This window comes from Amphiprion ocellaris, chromosome 9 (assembly GCF_022539595.1).
Source record: "Amphiprion ocellaris isolate individual 3 ecotype Okinawa chromosome 9, ASM2253959v1, whole genome shotgun sequence".
Classification (NCBI taxonomy): domain Eukaryota; kingdom Metazoa; phylum Chordata; class Actinopteri; family Pomacentridae; genus Amphiprion; species Amphiprion ocellaris.
The window spans coordinates 23,409,942-23,427,317 of NC_072774.1; the positions used below are offsets into that span (position 1 = coordinate 23,409,942).

Sequence of the window (17,376 nt, forward strand, 5' to 3'; positions counted from 1 at the left end):
TTGAGTTTTTAATCACCAGATTTTTATGAATTTTATTTGATAATTTAAAATTTAGTTTTTTGTTTTATGAAGATTATTAAGTATAAAGATAAATTAAGAATAAATAAAGATCATTATTTTACAGTAGGGTGACCAAGTGTCCCGCTTTGTGCGGAACTGCACAGCAATTTCATCCCTTTTTCCACGTCCCACCCATTGAGACGCTGTCCCGCATTTTGATTGGCAGCTATAATTTTCAAAAGTTAAAACTCTAAAGGACAGATGCTAGGAGTTTTGTTTTTTATCTGGCTTTTTCTATGTTAGTCAAACAGCGCAGATGTGCGATCACGACCAGATTAACCTGTCAGTGACTTGCTGCCGCACCTTGTTGTCAGTTGCCGTAAATTGTGCCAGTGGCGACCGGTCGCGACACACCGCAAAGCAGACACAAACACTAAACTATGGATTTTGGCGGAGATAATGGAAAGTACAGCAAAGAAAAGAAGATGCAGCTTCAACAAAGACTGGGAAACTACATATCACTGGGTGAAGCCGGTGCAAGGTGATTCTCAGAGAGTTTTCTGTGAAGTTTGCCAGAGTTCGTTTTCCGTTTCACACGGTGGGGAGAACGACGTGAAGCGACACAGTACATGCGAGACCCCCCTCTCAGCTTTGGTAAGGTGTCACACATTGTCCCACACATTTATGCTCTTTGTCCCACAATTGGTTTATTGAGATCTGGTCACCCTATTTTACAGTCTATGCGTAAGACTCAAAAACTGTGAATAAAAAGTAAAAATTTAGTGACAAAATCAAAATTATATCTGAAAAGTGAAGAATAGTGCCACAAAGAGAAACAAAAGGACTACACTAATGTCAGTTAGCCAGCTGTCATGTGCAATAAACTAAAGTACAATTAATTTGTGTAAAAATTCTTAAATTTGTCTTCTTAATATCCTTGTGTTCTTCTGCTTTTCTTCTTAATGTTGTATATATAGTGTGTATACGTCATCGCTTTAATTTGTTGTGATTTCTTGCTTTTCTTAATGTCACTTTGCTGCTGTGACGTTGCAAATTCCCTCTTGTGGGACTGATAAAGGACATATAAAATAGATTCTATTCTATTCTATGCTATGCTATGCAAAATGACCACCCAGAGGCAAAAAACAGCACAGAGACAGAAAACCATTTTAAACAAGAAAGGCACTCAGAGAGCGCAGTACTTGTCACATAACTCTGCCGCGTTCCTTAGCAGAGCCGTTAAGTAATACGAGATTAATGAGTTTGAGATTTAAAAGTAAAAAAAAGCAACATAAAAAGGCTCAAATAGCAAAATTGTGACATAAAATTCTAATCTTTACAGCCAGAATCATTAGACTGAGAAGTAAAAATTATCACAGAACAAAAAAAATTTCAAACCACAAGCTACAAGCTTCTTATTATATCTTTTAATTTTGACTTGGTGGGTGACGTCCAAATTTGAAGCTTTTACCTTCGATCGTCTCCTCTATTTTCTGCTGCCTGACATTTGTGGGTCCCAGAAATGTGAACAGAGTGAGACATCTTCACGTCATCCTCCTCTCTGGACTGGTCCTCGCTGGTGTGGAGGCTCCGCCCTCTGCGTTGCGTCACTACAGTGTTAGATAATAAACAGGAAGCGTACTTATATGTACAAAAACAGGATTTGTGCATCAAACAAACAAACCGCTGCAGCAGGTAAACAACAGACAGTTTAACTGATTTTAACTGAAGAAGAATCTCTTCTATTTACTTTATTTCTTCAGATTAAAGCTGCTTTTCATTCCAGATTTCTGCTGCTACATTATTTTTCAGCATTAAAAACCACACAAATCAGACAAAACCACCACAAAGAGACAGAAAGCAACCAAAAGGAGACACCAAACCACCACATAAAGACACAAAATGACTACAAATCAACACAAAAGATCCAAAAACAGACACAAAACAGCCGCAAAGAAACATAAAGTAACCATAAACAACCACAAAACAACTACAAAGAGACAAAAAATGATCACAAATATTCACAAAATGATCACAAGAAACACAAAACCACTACAAACACACAAAAGGCGAGGTGAGGAGTTCCAGGTGTTGGTTCTTACCTCCTGATCATAACTGGACAGTTGTGAACGGCCTGGTGAGGATCTAAGTAGCTGCTGAGTGTCATAGACCATCGGCCTGGTCCTGAGTTCTTGTTGTTTGTTCTCTCCTATATGAAGGTGTGTATTTGTTTCATACAGTATGTCGATGTAAAGCAGTTCCACTCAGGGCCTTAAATCTCCCAGATAAACTTGTTCAACTCGGTCCCATTTCCATTACAGCAGGAAACCTTAGTTATCAGGCTTTCATCCTACAGCTGTGGCTTTAATGATCTAATTATTACTATTTTCCATCAGATATTTCATATCCTGTAATTTAACTGCAGCACTAGTTCCACACCATTCTGGTCTATGATGGTTTTACAGTAGTTTTCTGTTTTTTAATTATATAGAACAATGTGTGAAGTTACAGACATTATTTGTAAATTATCAACCCAACAGTTGTTCTAAGTATCAATATTGTCATAATTCATTTCCATTTTTTTCTTATACTATATTAGTTTCTGCTTTCTTAAATTACATATAAACTGAAGTAAAATGACAATAAATATCTGTAATTAAGTACATAGCTCTTTATATAAAGGTTTATGATTTACTATCAACTTCACTGATGAAGGTCAATGTTATTAGTTTTATATTTATGCGTTCTTTAGCATTTAAACGCTGTAATACTGGATACAAATTAATAAAACGTGCATGTCTTTTATATAACTAGTATAGTTTGTTCAAGGTGTTACAGTATGTTTCACTAAAAATCTATAAAACAAAAGAGTTTTTCTGCAAGACATGTAATAAAAATATCCCAAACAAGTGTTGTAATTATCAGCACCTTTATTGGCTGAGATTCTGACTGTGTGACCAGAGTTACTGAATCTTCCTGTAGAGGTACACAGTTCCATGGAGGAACCTCTCATCCTGGGTCGATTCTCGACATGCAAATGAAGCCTCCTGCAGGAAAAACAGGACCTGAAGCTGCTCCTTCTTTAAGAGGAACCAACAACATTGTCTGAACTTGTTCAGAGCCTCCAATTTGTGGTAAAACACTCTGTACAATTAGAGGAATAAATCCTCAACCCTGACTAGATTTAAAAACGGAATGATTGATTTCGCTGTCGTTCCTCCCCTCAGAGGTCTAGTAGCAGCTGGACCAGAACATCTGCTGGCTGGAGGTGGAGCCTGCTGGTGTTCACAGGGTTCATTTAAAGAAAAGAACCAGCTCAAATCCATGAACTGTTCAGCAGATTTCAGCTGCTTTGTTTTACTGAAGTCGTTTAAATTAAACAGAAAAATAATTGTTTCAGTTTCCGGTAAATTCATAGATTTAGTGTTTCTGTGACCATCTTAGAACTTTTGGTTCAATTTTATTTTGCTAATAACAAAATGATTTATTTTTGGCCAGTTAAAAAAAACAACATGTAGAATAATAGGATTTGATGAATATCGCAATTTTAAGCTGAGATTTGGTTTCCGCTGGAATCACATGTTACACACAGTAAGTTTAAGGACATTTGGAGTGTTGAAAATCTAAAAATTCTTACTGTTTTTACCATTTCTGGCTGATAAATGATGAATTTTTGGTTTTGATACATCACATTTTTCAAATCTGAGTTTTGTGTTCAGAGGGTTAAGAGGGACACGATGAAAGCAAAGTCACATAATGAAAACAAAGAGACACAAAATGAAAACGAAAAGATAGAAATGACCACAAACAAGCACAAACCGTCAATAAACAAACAATAAATGACCACAAACTGACAGAAAATCTCAGAGCAGGAACATTTCCTGGAGCGTTGTCCTGTTGCTGAGGAATCTCTGACCTTTAACTTCTGACCCTGCAGGAATCAGGATGGACAGTTCTGCATGAGAGATATAAAGTCGCTTCAATTTAATGTGAATCTCGTTAAAGGCCTGAACTGGAGGTGATTCTGTGACGTTTCCTGCAGCTTCAGACCAGCAGATGGCAGCATTGAACAGCAATGGCTCAGCAACACACCTGCACCAGGTGAACATTTAAAGAGGTAGTTTCACACTCACATATTCTCACACTGAAGAAAAACAAATCAAAGAATGGAGGATGAAAGAGACGACACGGTTTTCTAAAGTCGAAATGACACTGATGTTTCTATAAAATAATATGTTCAGAAAATACAGCTTTACGGTAATAAAATCTAATCCAGATAATAATAGTGTTTGGAGACTTTCCTTCTGGAGTCTCCTCAGAAATTTCCAAGAACTCATGAGCTCAGTTTTTCCAAAATCCTGGTTCTGTTTGGAAGTGAATGAATCCTGGACTCCTTATCTGGAACATTCAGAGTCATTCAAACAAAACATTAAATGCTTTAATAACTTAATAACTCCTTCTTTGAGGTTGTAATGTTATTTTCTGAATGCTGTGTGTCTGAATACTGAACTGTTGTTGATGTGGAGGAGGTTTGATTTCAGATGGGGCTGTTTTCTTTATTTAAAATCTATCGAGGTTAATTACATTCCATTCACTGTTAAAAGATCATCAGAGTTCCCCCCCCCCCCCCCCCCCCCAGAATTGTGCCTTTTTGAATTCTGAGAAAAAAATGAACAGATTTTTAAAAAAATCTTGTTTCGTAGACAATCAACAACGTACATTAATCAACATACAAGTAAATGTACCTGAATTAGCCAAAGGACCGATTTCTCCAAAATGATTTGTCGCTCAGTATGTATAGAATAGTATGATGACGATCACCTTATCATGAAATTACAGCATGTAATACAAAGATTCAAAATAATTAGGAATGTTTTTAATTTTGGAGTTTCTTTTTACAAGAACTAACAAGCTCAGTTTTTCCAAAATCCTCCTTCTGCTCTTTGAAAACGATCAGAGGCATTTAATTAAAAGTATTCAATGCTTTTATTTCATCACATAAGAGATTATAAACATAAAAATAAATGTAAATGTACCTGAGTGATCCAGAAAGTTCATTTTTACAGGAAGTCCTTCTTGATGTTGTTAGGCTCCAAAATAAGTGGTTAAAATGTAATATGTACCAGAGTTAAAACAACCTTTGTTCTAATTAAAGCTGATGCACATATACATGTCATTAAATACAGTTAAAACAGCATAATTCAGTCAAAGACAGATTTATTATGAATCTAACCTTTTCAAAGATTACAACTGGTTTTCAATGAATCTGTTCTTATAATTAAGAACAATAAATAAATATGATCTTAACTCTGTGGTTTTAATGTGATGATCTGAAAGAAGAGACTGTCTGAACTAGTTTCCCGGTGTGCTCTCTAAACGTAGAATCTTATAAACTTGATAAACATTATGAGGAAAACATTAAACAGGATCACAGGAAAGTTTCACGCCGTTGTTTGTTCTGGACCTGCAGCGGAAACTGAAACAAAGGAGACAAAGACTTTTAAAAGGATGTTTCCAAAGATGTCACCTTCTCCCTCTGAGGAACTAGTAAAGAGAAAACAAAGACACCAAACAGTTTTAAATGGCAGGATTTCATACTTTTGTTCATCATAAAAGAGTGTTTGTTGAATAAATACATCTCCTTTGGCCAAATTGTGGTCTATTATCTGTTTTCTGTTTTTGTGTCGGCTAGTTTCTGATCAGGGAGGGCAAGTAATGATCTCTGAGAAACAAGAAAAGCTAATGAAAGAAAACTTGATATCTGTTGCAGCTTGAAGTATGAGGATGTTTTACAACAGAGAAGTTGGAGACGAGCTTTAGTTTGTTATGAAATGAGTCAGAAGAGCTGAAAGCCGAATGATGACATGAGGAGGAATTTGTGAAAGCGGATGATGGAGTTACCAAACTGTTTTGATTGTGAGTCAGTTTCTCACTCAAACGTCAGCTGTTTAACGTTTACTTGAAGACAAAAACGTTGGACATTCAAGATGTTTAACTTGAAATATAGCATTAATGGCAATGCTAGTTTTCTCAGTAGTTTGTGTAATATCAGTTCCATCATCATGTGTAATTATTTCACTACCTCAGCATCCCTGCCAGGATTACCTTTTATTTTTTATAGTCTAGTTTTATTTTAGCAACCCTAATGAGGATTAAGTGGTGTATCGATAATTGATGGATGGATCTAACTGCTTGTCTACTATTCACTGCAGTTCTTGTATCACAATATCTGGTAAAATAATGTCCATCAGTATTTATAGTCTTGTAAATATAACAGGAAGTGGAAGGAAGGGTGGGTGGTGGTGACTCACCTGCTCTGTCACTTCCTTTTTGCTGTAGTTTTCTCATAAGCAAAGTTCTGTGAAGATGGAGGTAAAAACAGAGTGACTGGGGAGTCCCAGCTTTTAAAAATAATTGTGATTGTATAAATGTAATGTTTCTTATTGTTGCTTTGATGCACAACATGGGTCAAAAGTGATCCAAATCCAGTGGAAAATGGGTATCTCCTGACCCACACTGCGCATTAAAGGGTTAATAGCATTAAATTTTGTCGTTTGTCATGAGATTTAGTTTTCACCTTAAAAAATAAAGTTATAAATAAACACGTCAATAGTTCAGGTGAACCAGAAACATGAAAGTTTTTATTGGCAGCTGCTGAAAGAATCAACGATAACATTAATGAAGCTGGAGATGAGCAGAAGCTCTGAGGTGCAGACTATTGATGCTGTTTTAAGAAACTAAAGATCTAACTACATGTTTGTGAGGTGTTTATGAGATATTAACAGCATCATGCTGTAAACAACCGGAGTATAAGAAATCTGCAGATAAAACATTATTTTTGAAATATTGTGAAACACAAAACGAAACGTGTAGAAACTGATTCTAGTTATCAAGGATTCCTCCAGCAGACGGTTCTCTGAGGATCTCCTTCTAAGGAGCAGGTTTCAGTATAAACAGGTCTGAAGTGTTGGCTTTGATCTGCTTCTTAGTGACACTAGGACTTAAACTGGGAGGTTCCGTGTTTCTAGAGTGATGTGTGTTCTGGAGGTGACTTTTACCTTTTGATGACAACCAACACGACAGTGATGATGAGAACCGTGTGCAGAGTGAAGAGAACCACACGATCAACTGGCACTGTTCCTCCATGTTCTCCTGTAAAACATCACACTGTTCTTAGTACCGCTGGTAGAGTTATGCCTCAGGAATCAGATGAATCTGTACAGCTGCTCTGCTCCTAGTCTGTTCTTGTTATTTCGGTAGTGAAGAATAAAAGGATACAAAATCACAACAGAAAGATGCAAAGTTATCACAAAAAGATGTATGATCACCACGAAAACGCACAAAATCACCACAAAAAGAGGCAATGTTATTACGAAGATTTGAAATTACTATAAAAAGAACAAAATCAACACAAAGGAACAAAATCAACTCAACATCACTTAGTATCACCTCAAAAACTTGAGAAATCACCCAAAAAAAAAGATACAACATCATCACATAGATACACAAAGTCATCATAAAAAGATGCAAAATTTTCACATAAAGTAGTGCTGATATATTTTCATAAATCCTCTGCTGCCAGTCTGATCTTATTTCGGTATAAATAAGCTGGTTATGGTGATTAATAATGCTGCTAATACCATCTAGTTCTGTTGGTTTAGGATTCATTCTGCTGCTAGCATCACTGAGAGGAACATTTAGTTCTACTGAGAACCCACAGGTTTGTTTTCCTCCTGGAACCAGTCAGATGATCCCACTTTCTGCCTTAATGTTCAGACAATCCGCACTGAGGAAAACTTGATGCATCTCTGGTTTCTGAACTAGTTTGTGACTGTTTATTTGGACTTCAGAGATAACAAATCTAAAATGATGTATTTCATGTGTTTGTTCACATTTGACTCCATAATGACACATCTGGAAAATGTAGCTCGATTATAAGATCTGCAGCATCAGCATTGTGAAATACAGTCACACAGAGGAAGGAAGGTTTACCTCAAACACACCATTAAAAGGCAGCTTGCACAGTTCTCATTTTCCATTAATGACCTACAGGAGAATCAGTTTTATAGCAATTTACTCCATTTTCACTGTACATGGAGACGCTTTTTAAAACGTTATTTAAAAGAGTCAGTCTGTCGCCAAATTCTTAAAAGTAAATGAAAGAAAAAGCCAAATAAAATGTTCAGACACTGCTGCCAGTCCTGAGTCTGCACATTATCTTGTAGTTATAAGATGAACTATAAAATGTGGATCTTTTCTGCTGTAAAAACTGAACTTTGCTCGATAAATCCTCCAGATTTAATGAGATGAAACCAACCTTCAGGCTCCAGCTGCAGACTGAACGGTGCTGACAGCGAGTTCGTCCTCAGAGCACAGCTGTAGTTCCCAGAATCCTTTGCAGTCAGCGGGCCGATCTGGATTGTGGGGCCAGATTCTGGGAGGGCGTAGCCATCTTTGGACCAGTTGACCTTCAGCTGGTGGAAGGTGCAGAGTGAAGAGCAGCGCAGGGTGACAGTTTCACCTTCGTTAAAGTCACGGCTGGAGCCAACCACCTCCATTCTGGGTTCATCTGAAACGTTTTAACGTCACTTTAATCCTCAATAATTCATTATAATCACTGAGTTAAAGAACTGATGGTGCAAGTTCATCATCAGAAAATTATCTGCAACCATTTTGATAATTGTTTTGTTTTTATTTCTCCCTTATTTTGCCCAAATTCTTTGGTGTCAGTTTCCCAAATAAAATATTTTGCTGCTTGTCGTACATTACAATTATTGAATATATTGAAGTTTTGGACTAAAAAGAAAAGACAACACTTTGACTAGATTAGTTTTTTGTTTTTTTTTAACTCTTTCAAAGATTTATATACTAAATGGTTTATGATGTTTCACAGTAGGAGTGAGCGAATTAAAGAAAGTAAAGAAATGAATTGGTTTCAGCCACAGTTGTATGTTGTCATTCATAATAGTGATATTACTGGTTAAAATTAAAACATATTAGTCTATATTTTTGTCCCCCCTCCCCCCTTGTGCCAGTGAGAAAAATTACAGAAACTCTCAGACTGAAATCCTTCCTCTGAATGCATTTCTTTTTTTTATCTTTAGTAGAGCAGCAAAAGTCAATATTATAAAGCAATATTTTAAACAATAAATATTACTGAAATGTGAATAAAATGTTTAAAATGAAGTGTGTGGTGCTAGAAATCCTATCTCCAGATGTAAGAGAACACGACACAGACCAGAACTGATAAACATTAAGGTAACATCTGACAGTAGGAACCTGTCAGACACCAACAGGTGAATTATTCAGGTGTTATTAGAAGGTCACTTTGTTGCTGCTACAGTCTGATAATGTGCTCCTCTGTCTCTCTCTAAACAACAGCTTTCAGTGATTGGCTGTCACTGTGAAGTATCACCAATCAGAAGGAGGTGTGGGCGGTGCTTTACCGAGACAGAGAGCAGCTGCATCAGAGCCAAAGATAGCCTTTAATATATTTAGTGATAATCAGCCAATAGAAATACTAAATCCGATAATCAGAAAAATACAAACATTGGCTCCAAGAATCAGCTGATCTGTAGATCAGAAATGTCGTTTTAGAGCAGCAGGGGAGTTTAGAGGCTACAGTCCACAGGGTAGTTCCTGTTTGGCTTCCTAGTGGTTGTAGAAATGTTCTATCTCATATCTCACCAACAACAATGACATTCACTCCTTTCGTTCCGGTAAAATTCCCCCTCGGATCCTTTGTTTCCATTCTGAAGCGAAAGGTTGCATCATCATTCGCCTGCAGATCTAAGATCTGTAAAGTGCAGTTTCCCTTCTTGTCTCCGAGGTATCTGTAGCGAGGCTGGTTCTCTGTGGACTCGCTGTTGTAGACAGATGGAGTCCCACCCTGACAGATCTCATGGTTCTTACACCAGACCACTCTGACAACCTCCATCCTAGTTGTTTTAATGTTGGCTACTCCTCTAGATATTTCGTATGGAGGAGTGAAGGTGCAGGGCAGGGTGACCGTTGATCCCCTCACTGCACAGATATCTGAGTGTTTATAGTTCACAGATTGACCCCCTACACCTGGAATAAAGAAAACACGCAGCTTTAATTTAGTGCAAATACTGGACTGTTCAGAAACTGAAAATGATGAAAATACATGTAAAATATTGATATTTTTAGCTGACTTGAATACAATAAAATAGTGTAATTTTCTGGTCACAGATTGCAAACAAATGATTATTAATAAAAATAAAGATTTTTTTTGGCCTGCTTTACTTTTTTGCTGTTTTTTTAGATTTAAATACAGTACAAACAAGTTTTAAAGTCAAATGTAAGTTTGTTGTATAATTCATAAAAATACAGATTTTTGATGTTACATAATTTCCAGTTTTGTTCTTAATATATTATTTTTTCTCTTAAATAAAGAAATTATATGTAAAGTAACATTGTTTTTGCTAATTTAAATACAAAACAGAATGAATTGTTATTGATAAAATTATAGGAAAAATCTGTAATTTACAACTAAATATATGTGATATAATAATGTCTGCTAATTTCAAAACTGAAATAAAATGTAGTTTAACATAAATGAACAAATTACTATTTATAAAAATACAGATTTGTGATGTGGACATTATGTGTTTATTTATTGTACAACATATACATTCTATTTTTAAAATTATTTATATTTTTCTTTTTTTACTAGTTATTGGATAAAAGTTTTTTATATACTTATAGACTTCAAATATCTCTAAAATAAAAGTTTGGTCATTTTAATACAGTTAAAAATGTGTCAAAGAAATGAATAATAAATGATTTGACTTGTTCAACAAACCCAGAAAATCTGTAAAATAGCATTAAATAAAAATGTTGATTTTTTTAAAGTGTACTTTGGTTAGAGTGAGAATGTTTAGGAAGCAGAAGTTCAAGCAAATGAACAGAAAAGTGAAAATGGGAAGAAATATCAAAATAATTCAGAGTTTCTGAGCTACTGCTTCACAAACATTTGATCTGATGTAAACAAAAACAAACAGCTTAGGAAAATTACATATGAATATATGAATGTATAAATATGTGAACATAAACATGCAAACATATTTAACACATGAATTTATTCAACATATATACCTGTAAACGTGTTACCTGCCAGCAGAAACAGTAGGAAGCAGAAAGTCTTCATGTCTGTTTTGTTGTGATGGTCCAGATGCTGATTAACTGATAGACTGACTGACTGCAGCTATTTAAGTCTCTTTCTAACTTCCTCTTTTGCTACCCAACAGCTATTTTCTAACTTCCTGCTCATCGACTCTTCATTTCTGCTGCTGTGTTGCTGATTTTCATCAGAAGTGACGCAGACGAGTTGCTTCTGAGGAATAACAGTGAACATCTGCAGCTTCCATCACAGCTTCATGTTGAAACGTCACAGCTCATCACATCAAATCTGCAGAATAATCAGATTTATTCATTAAAATTTGACAACGCTGGTGTCAGCAGTTCTTTAAACATTATAGATACTGAAGAATCAATAAGCTCCAATATTAAATGTTCTGTTGTTGGTTTTTTATAAGTTAGAAGAACTTTTTGTTGCACGTTGATCTATGAAGCATTTTCATTTTCCCAAACTATGTGAAGAATTAACTGATTGACTTGAAACCGTAATTTGAAACCACACATTGATCAGATCAAGCTAACAAATACTGAGACTGACACTGTTTTTGGTCCGTACGGATCTGGTAATTGGATTTTCCGTTCTGAAGCGGGTATTGAAAAACAAAAAACGAGTGGTTATTTGATTTTCGTTTTAAAATAGAAAAATTAAAATTGAAATACAAGGCGTTTTTCCTTTTCATGATCAAAAAGGGATATACGAAATTTTAAAAATGCTTTGATTTTCATTTTATATTTACAATAACAAAAAAAAGAAAATCAGCAAGAGACAGAAACAAAAAAAGGTCCGTTTTTTTTTATTTTCTGGGACCGGAAATGGTCATCAGCAAGTGTGGAGCCAAACGACAACAAGATTCTCAGAGGGCGGAGCCAGAGAGCAGTGATTGGTCAGACCAAAGATAGAAGACAGCACGCTAGCGTATCTAGTCTGTGTTTATCTATGGTCGGCACGTCTGGTAGCATCTCTGGCTGCTGTTGACCTTGTTTTTGGAGTAAAACACGGTAAGAAGATAAATACTTCTAACCTGTAGCGTTGTTTTGTTGTACGTTAAGTCAGCGACTTGTGAAGAGTTGTGTTTTGTTATGTTTGAGCAGTTGGTCTGGACGCGTTAGCTAGCTAAGCGGCTAAGTTAGCTAGCGGGCTAATTAACACAGGTGGCTAACTTACCGCTGAACACCTGTGTTAGTTGCTGCAGCAGCTGTCCGTCATTATTAGATGACCTTCTCAACCTGTATTTCTCTGCTGTGTATTTTAGCTTTTAAAAAAGTTATTTTACTTTAAGGTTAACTGAAACCTGTTGAGCTGCACTGAAGTTTAACATTCAGCTGGTTTGAATTAAACAACGCTTAACAACATTGCGCAACATTACCTCTCTGAATCTCCATAATTTCATTAAATTCCTTCTCTCTTCCACTGCTCAAGTTCAATCCAGTATATAAAGTGACATTAATAGTGAATAAACTAACAACCAGCCATTGTATTTATTTATTACTGCATGTATTTGTAGTAAAACATGAGTTGAAACATCCTACTTTTGGATCTAGAACTGCACAAGCCGTTCATTTTCAGTCACCTGACGAGTTAAACTCCCCTTTTTATGTGAGGTTGAAGCAGAAAGTCTGAGTTAACAAAATAAGTTCTTTATAATTTGCGATACCTGTTATCTCTGACTGAGGCTTTAGTTTTTGTTGAGCCGATTTACATGTAGAAACTTTGTTCAGGAAAATTTCTCAGTAGCTCAGAGGACAGGCTGCTTTTTACACAACCTTGTAAGAGAATGTCTGTCAATGCTTTCAGCAGAATTTAGAAACACGACACTTTCTAAACATATTTTGAGGCTGTGAGGTTGAACGTTTGAGAGTATATCAGTGTGTTTTTTGTGGTCTTTCTGTTTCTAGGTGGAAGCTGAATTAGTGAGGATGACTCCTGCTCCTGTCATCTCTAAGCTCCTCACACATCTTTACCTGCACATGAGGAAAATCACTCCTGTAGAATGCAGGTATGTTTGTCATTATTATAAAAAGATGTTGCCTGGTGACCTGTCAGAAACCCATTATACAGAGTCAGCCAAAATAATGTTTACACACATCAGGAAAAGAAAAACTTGCATAAATATTTCAATACCAAATTTATTCAGACATCACAAGATTAATAAAAGTTATCTTTGGCCTCTACAATTACAAGAGGTGCTCAAAGTGGTGGCCACTGGCTTCCAGACATTTCTGTTGTGTTGTAGACGTCACTTGTTGATGCTCCATTCATGAGGGTAATGCCATCTGTTGGGAAAACATCGTACAACAGGACACAGAGTTATCGTGATTTGATCAAACTTAGAAAGAGGAATCTATATGTATAGAAGTACTTATACAAATGAAATATTTATAAAAGTTTTTCTTTTCCTGATGTGTGTACATTATTTACTCTGAACTTAATGAGAACAAAACCGTCATTTAATTGTTGCTTTGAAAGCTTCTTTAGTGAAAACCAGCTGGTGTTCTGCTTTGAAACAAACTGCTGTTGAGGTCTGTGTTTTTAGGTTTAACCCCACAGTTTCTGAATGAACTGATAGTTTTTTTTCCTGATCAATGTGGACATTATAATTGATGGTAACATTTACTGATCATATAATCAGCATGACAATATAACAGTATAACCTTCTGACCACCTGACTAATACTGTGTTGGTCCCTTTATGCTGCTAAAACTCCTCTGACCCAGTGGTTCATCAGAACCTCTGGGGATGTCCTGTGGATTCTGTGGATCCTGTGGGTTGCAGGGTGGGTCCTACCTAGACCAGGCTGATCCTGGACCATCCCACAGATGCTCAATCAGATCTGGATGTGGGGAGTGTGGAACCCAGGTGAACAGCTTAGCTCTGTCGTGTTCCTCGGACCACTCCTGAGCAGTTTGTTTGTCCTGCTGAGGGAGGCAGCTGGCATCAAGGACTGCTGTTGCCATGGAGACTAGGGGGTTGTTTGTCCTGCAGTGTTTAGGTGGTGGTACATGTCAAACATCCACATGAATGTCAAGGTTTCCCAGCAGAACGTTACATTAGAACAAGATGATGGATGTTGTTCTCTTCAGCTGTCAGTGGTCAGAATGTTGTGGCTGATTGGTGGATCTGTCTGCCTTTACTCTGACATCCAGAGTTATACAAAAGTGTAGTATGTGTGCAGTGCACAAGAGATTTACTTTATTGTATGCATTTCTTTTTTTTAAAGGGAGAGCATTTTTGAATCCACCTGAAGAAGACCTAATCTTACCCTTCAAAGGATAGTTAATTGTTACTACAGCTTCCATAGTGGTCCCATCAGAGAAAATCATATCCATATACAGATTTTTATTAATTCCAGGGCTGGTTCAGTAAAGATTATAATAATAACTACATCAGATAATTCTTGGTCGCAGTTGGAATTTTGCAGCCTGAGAGATGGTTGAGAAGGTTTGCAGTTCTTGTTTTAGCAAAATATGTTATAATAGAAGATCTTTATTGTCATTGTACATGAAATTATCTGCAAACCAGCAAAGTGCATCAGTCTGAGGTATCTAAAAATAAATAAAGAAAAATGCTTCTAAAGCCAATAATAAATGGACTATTTTGAGGAAATATTGTAAAAAGGAAAGAAAAGCTCCATTCTCACTCCTCTCAGGATAAACTGTCATTAAAATTGACTTTAAATTTAGCTTCAACATGAGATAAAAACATTTACTTTCATTACTGATGTTGTCAAGTTTTAATAAAGTTCATGCTACTTTTATAAAATGATGAAAGTGAATAAATTGTATTTCTGTGATCTGTGTTTGATTTCTGTCTTTTCTCCTGTCATCCAGATGTTCAGAGGGAGATGATGCCACATCTGGTCCAGCTGATGGAAGGTCTTGAAGTTCTCTGACTGGCCTCGACTGAAGATGGTCGTCTCACTGGATTTAAGGTTCAGATGCTCAGTAACAAACTCCACCAATGAGCCAACAAGGAAGCTTTAGGTTTATTAAATGTTGCTATGAAGGTTTCGCTGTTTTTCTTTGTGAATGCAATGTGCTCCAACTGAAACTTGAATTAGAACTTAGAAGTAAATCCTTCCATCTGAAAGGATTTAGTTGCATTAATAACCTCATAACATTATAATTTTTCTTCCAGTCTTGGTTGGAAATAGAATCTCTGTATTGATTCAGTTAAAAACTGAACTTCACAGCATGTTGAAGCAAAACAACCAGATGAAAACTGTGATGGTGTTGGATTGTCAGACCGTAATGTTGCAGCTCAAAGCAGCTTTTCTATCTCAGTTCATTCTGACATTCAGCTATGAATCAACACAGCAGATGGTGATCCATGCTGTGAAAGTCTCACATCTCCTGATTTAATGGAGCTGCTTTGCACTTTTTACACTGTTTATTCACCAACACTTTATTTAATAAAAGTCCCATCTAGTTTTTATGAGGAATGTGATGTTTTAATTTCTCTGTGAATAACTGCAGTCTAATGCAACAGCTGGAGTTGTAACATCTGTCCTGATATTGATCATGAAGTATTGATCAGAGTACTTATGGTCAGCAGTCATCCCTGAAGTTTTATATTAAAATCTTTACTTGTGTTGTGAACTTTGGTAAGAAGCAGAAACGTTAGCGTTGCCATGGATACATGAGTGTTAAATTCTGTCCATGTTTCCATTTTGGGAAATTCAGTCCAGTTCCAGAATGTGGAGGAATTTAGTCTCACAATCACAGACAACAAATATTATCTGAAAGTCGGGTTATTGTTGTTTATCAGCACAATACAAAAAGATTAATGTTAGAAATATTCCAGTTCAGACTCTAGAATATCATGATTTATGTAAATTTACCTCAATAATATGAATGTTCAGGTTAAGATTGTACAGTGATATTTATTATGTAAGTTTAGCTGATTAAAGTTTATAACTCTGCACTGAAGTATTATTTAAATTGACATCATTATTATGATATTTAGGGTCAGACCCTACAGTATTGAGATTAAGAAATCAAATATTCTATGAAATGTAAATACACTGAACTCATTTGGATATATTTAAGTGAGACTCTACAATATTATTTGACACAAATCTATCTAAATCAAAATTTTAATAATTTTCACACCAAACATTTACTGATTTAAACATTAAAATCACTCCTTTCTAATCCTCTGCTATACTTTCAAACCTGAGGCCTTAAATAGAAACACACAAGGATCTGATTGAAGGAACTTCTGCAGAGTCCTGGTTCCAGAACATGATGATAGAATTATAGACAAACTTTAACAAAAGCTGCCTGAGAGTTTACAGGTTTTTATTTATGGATTTCTTCAGTAATTTAATGAGTGTTATCAGCAATAATCAAGTGTTCATTTGATGAACTTCATTTCCTAAAACATACAGAATTGGAGCTCATATCTTTGGCAGCTGTAAAGTTTCTGCTCCTTCAAAGTTCACAACACAATGAATGAATTCCTAAAACACTCTCAGTGTTGGAGAGCGTTTGTGATGCTGAAGCAGTGATCAGTTTTTCTGTTTCTTCTCTGGAGATGCACAATGAGGGACGTCTGCAGAGACTGAGAAAGAGTCTCACCACATCCTGACATGAGGAAAAAGACTTTATTGAAGACTACAATGAGAAAAACTATCAGACAGCAGACGGCTGCATTCAAGGTGAGCTCTGAACATTTGATCTGGAACAGGAATTCAATAACTGCAGCATGAGCTTCATTTCAGTCTGTAGCTGCTGAATTCATGGATGAACCATCTGGCACTAGAGAGGAAGACCATCAAACATCCACATCAGCTGATGGAGGTCCAAGAGTCTCACCAAACAAACAACCTACAGAGTGAAGACCTCAAATCTGATTGGATGGCCTCCTATTCAGCCACGTGTGAACAAATGCCTCTAAGTTGATTTGTTTTCTAAAATAAATCTAGTTTGAGTCCTAATCTATGCCTGTGTGTTTGCTTCTTTACACCGCTGTTAACAGTTTAGGCTGTTAGATTGTTCCAGATAAGACAAGTACAAGATTCTTCAGAGCCGTTCTACCACGAGCCTGACAGGAAGAACTCCAACAGCTACTGAATGTTCCTGTGGTTCCCTCAAGGCTACAGGAGGAGCCCTACGAGGACAAGAAGGTCCACCTGATGGCAGCCAGTCGCTGTGGTTCAAAGCCAACATCGACTACGTGGACTTCTACTGGACCACACGGAGGCCTTCAAACCAGAC

The 17,376-nt window shown here is 36.4% G+C and overlaps 1 protein-coding gene and 1 long non-coding RNA gene across 6 annotated transcripts; one reads left to right on the forward strand and one right to left on the reverse strand.

The window, feature by feature from the left end:
* Positions 1–197: 197 nt before the first annotated feature.
* Positions 198–17,096, forward strand: LOC118469550 (uncharacterized). Of its 3 annotated transcripts, none has more exons than XR_004846450.2 (4): positions 198–654; positions 4,006–4,117; positions 13,057–13,157; positions 14,989–17,096. It is a non-coding gene; the product is annotated as an uncharacterized LOC118469550 (long non-coding RNA). The 3 variants fall into 3 exon arrangements; XR_008602641.1 differs by having other exon boundaries at positions 199–654; positions 4,006–4,101; XR_008602642.1 differs by lacking the exons at positions 198–654; positions 4,006–4,117 and adding an exon at positions 10,934–12,159.
* LOC111588129 (B-cell receptor CD22-like) lies at positions 4,963–11,282 on the reverse strand. Of its 3 annotated transcripts, none has more exons than XM_035942900.2 (6): positions 11,134–11,282; positions 9,688–10,071; positions 8,318–8,569; positions 7,059–7,152; positions 6,312–6,358; positions 4,963–5,544 (listed from the first exon to the last, which is right to left on the reverse strand). In XM_035942900.2, the coding sequence occupies exons 1-6, from the start codon at positions 11,168–11,170 to the stop codon at positions 5,501–5,503; spliced, it is 858 nt and encodes a 285-aa protein (XP_035798793.1). In that variant the 5' UTR covers positions 11,171–11,282; the 3' UTR covers positions 4,963–5,500. The 3 variants fall into 3 exon arrangements, with proteins under 3 accessions (XP_035798793.1, XP_023154078.1, XP_023154070.1); XM_023298310.3 differs by having other exon boundaries at positions 4,963–5,476; positions 11,119–11,217; XM_023298302.3 differs by having other exon boundaries at positions 11,119–11,217.
* Positions 17,097–17,376: the final 280 nt, after the last annotated feature.

Excerpts from the sequence above, each read along its gene's own strand:
- LOC111588129 (XM_023298302.3), bottom strand. The coding sequence starts at position 11,170 with ATGAAGACTTTCTGCTTCCTACTGTTTCTGCTGGCAGGTAACACGTTT. Across the intron at positions 7,153-8,317 it reads TCTGCAGCTGGAGCCTGAAG|GAGAACATGGAGGAACAGTG; the intron begins GTTGGTTTCATC and ends GATGTTTTACAG. Across the intron at positions 6,359-7,058 it reads GTGTTGGTTGTCATCAAAAG|AACTTTGCTTATGAGAAAAC; the intron begins GTAAAAGTCACC and ends CCATCTTCACAG.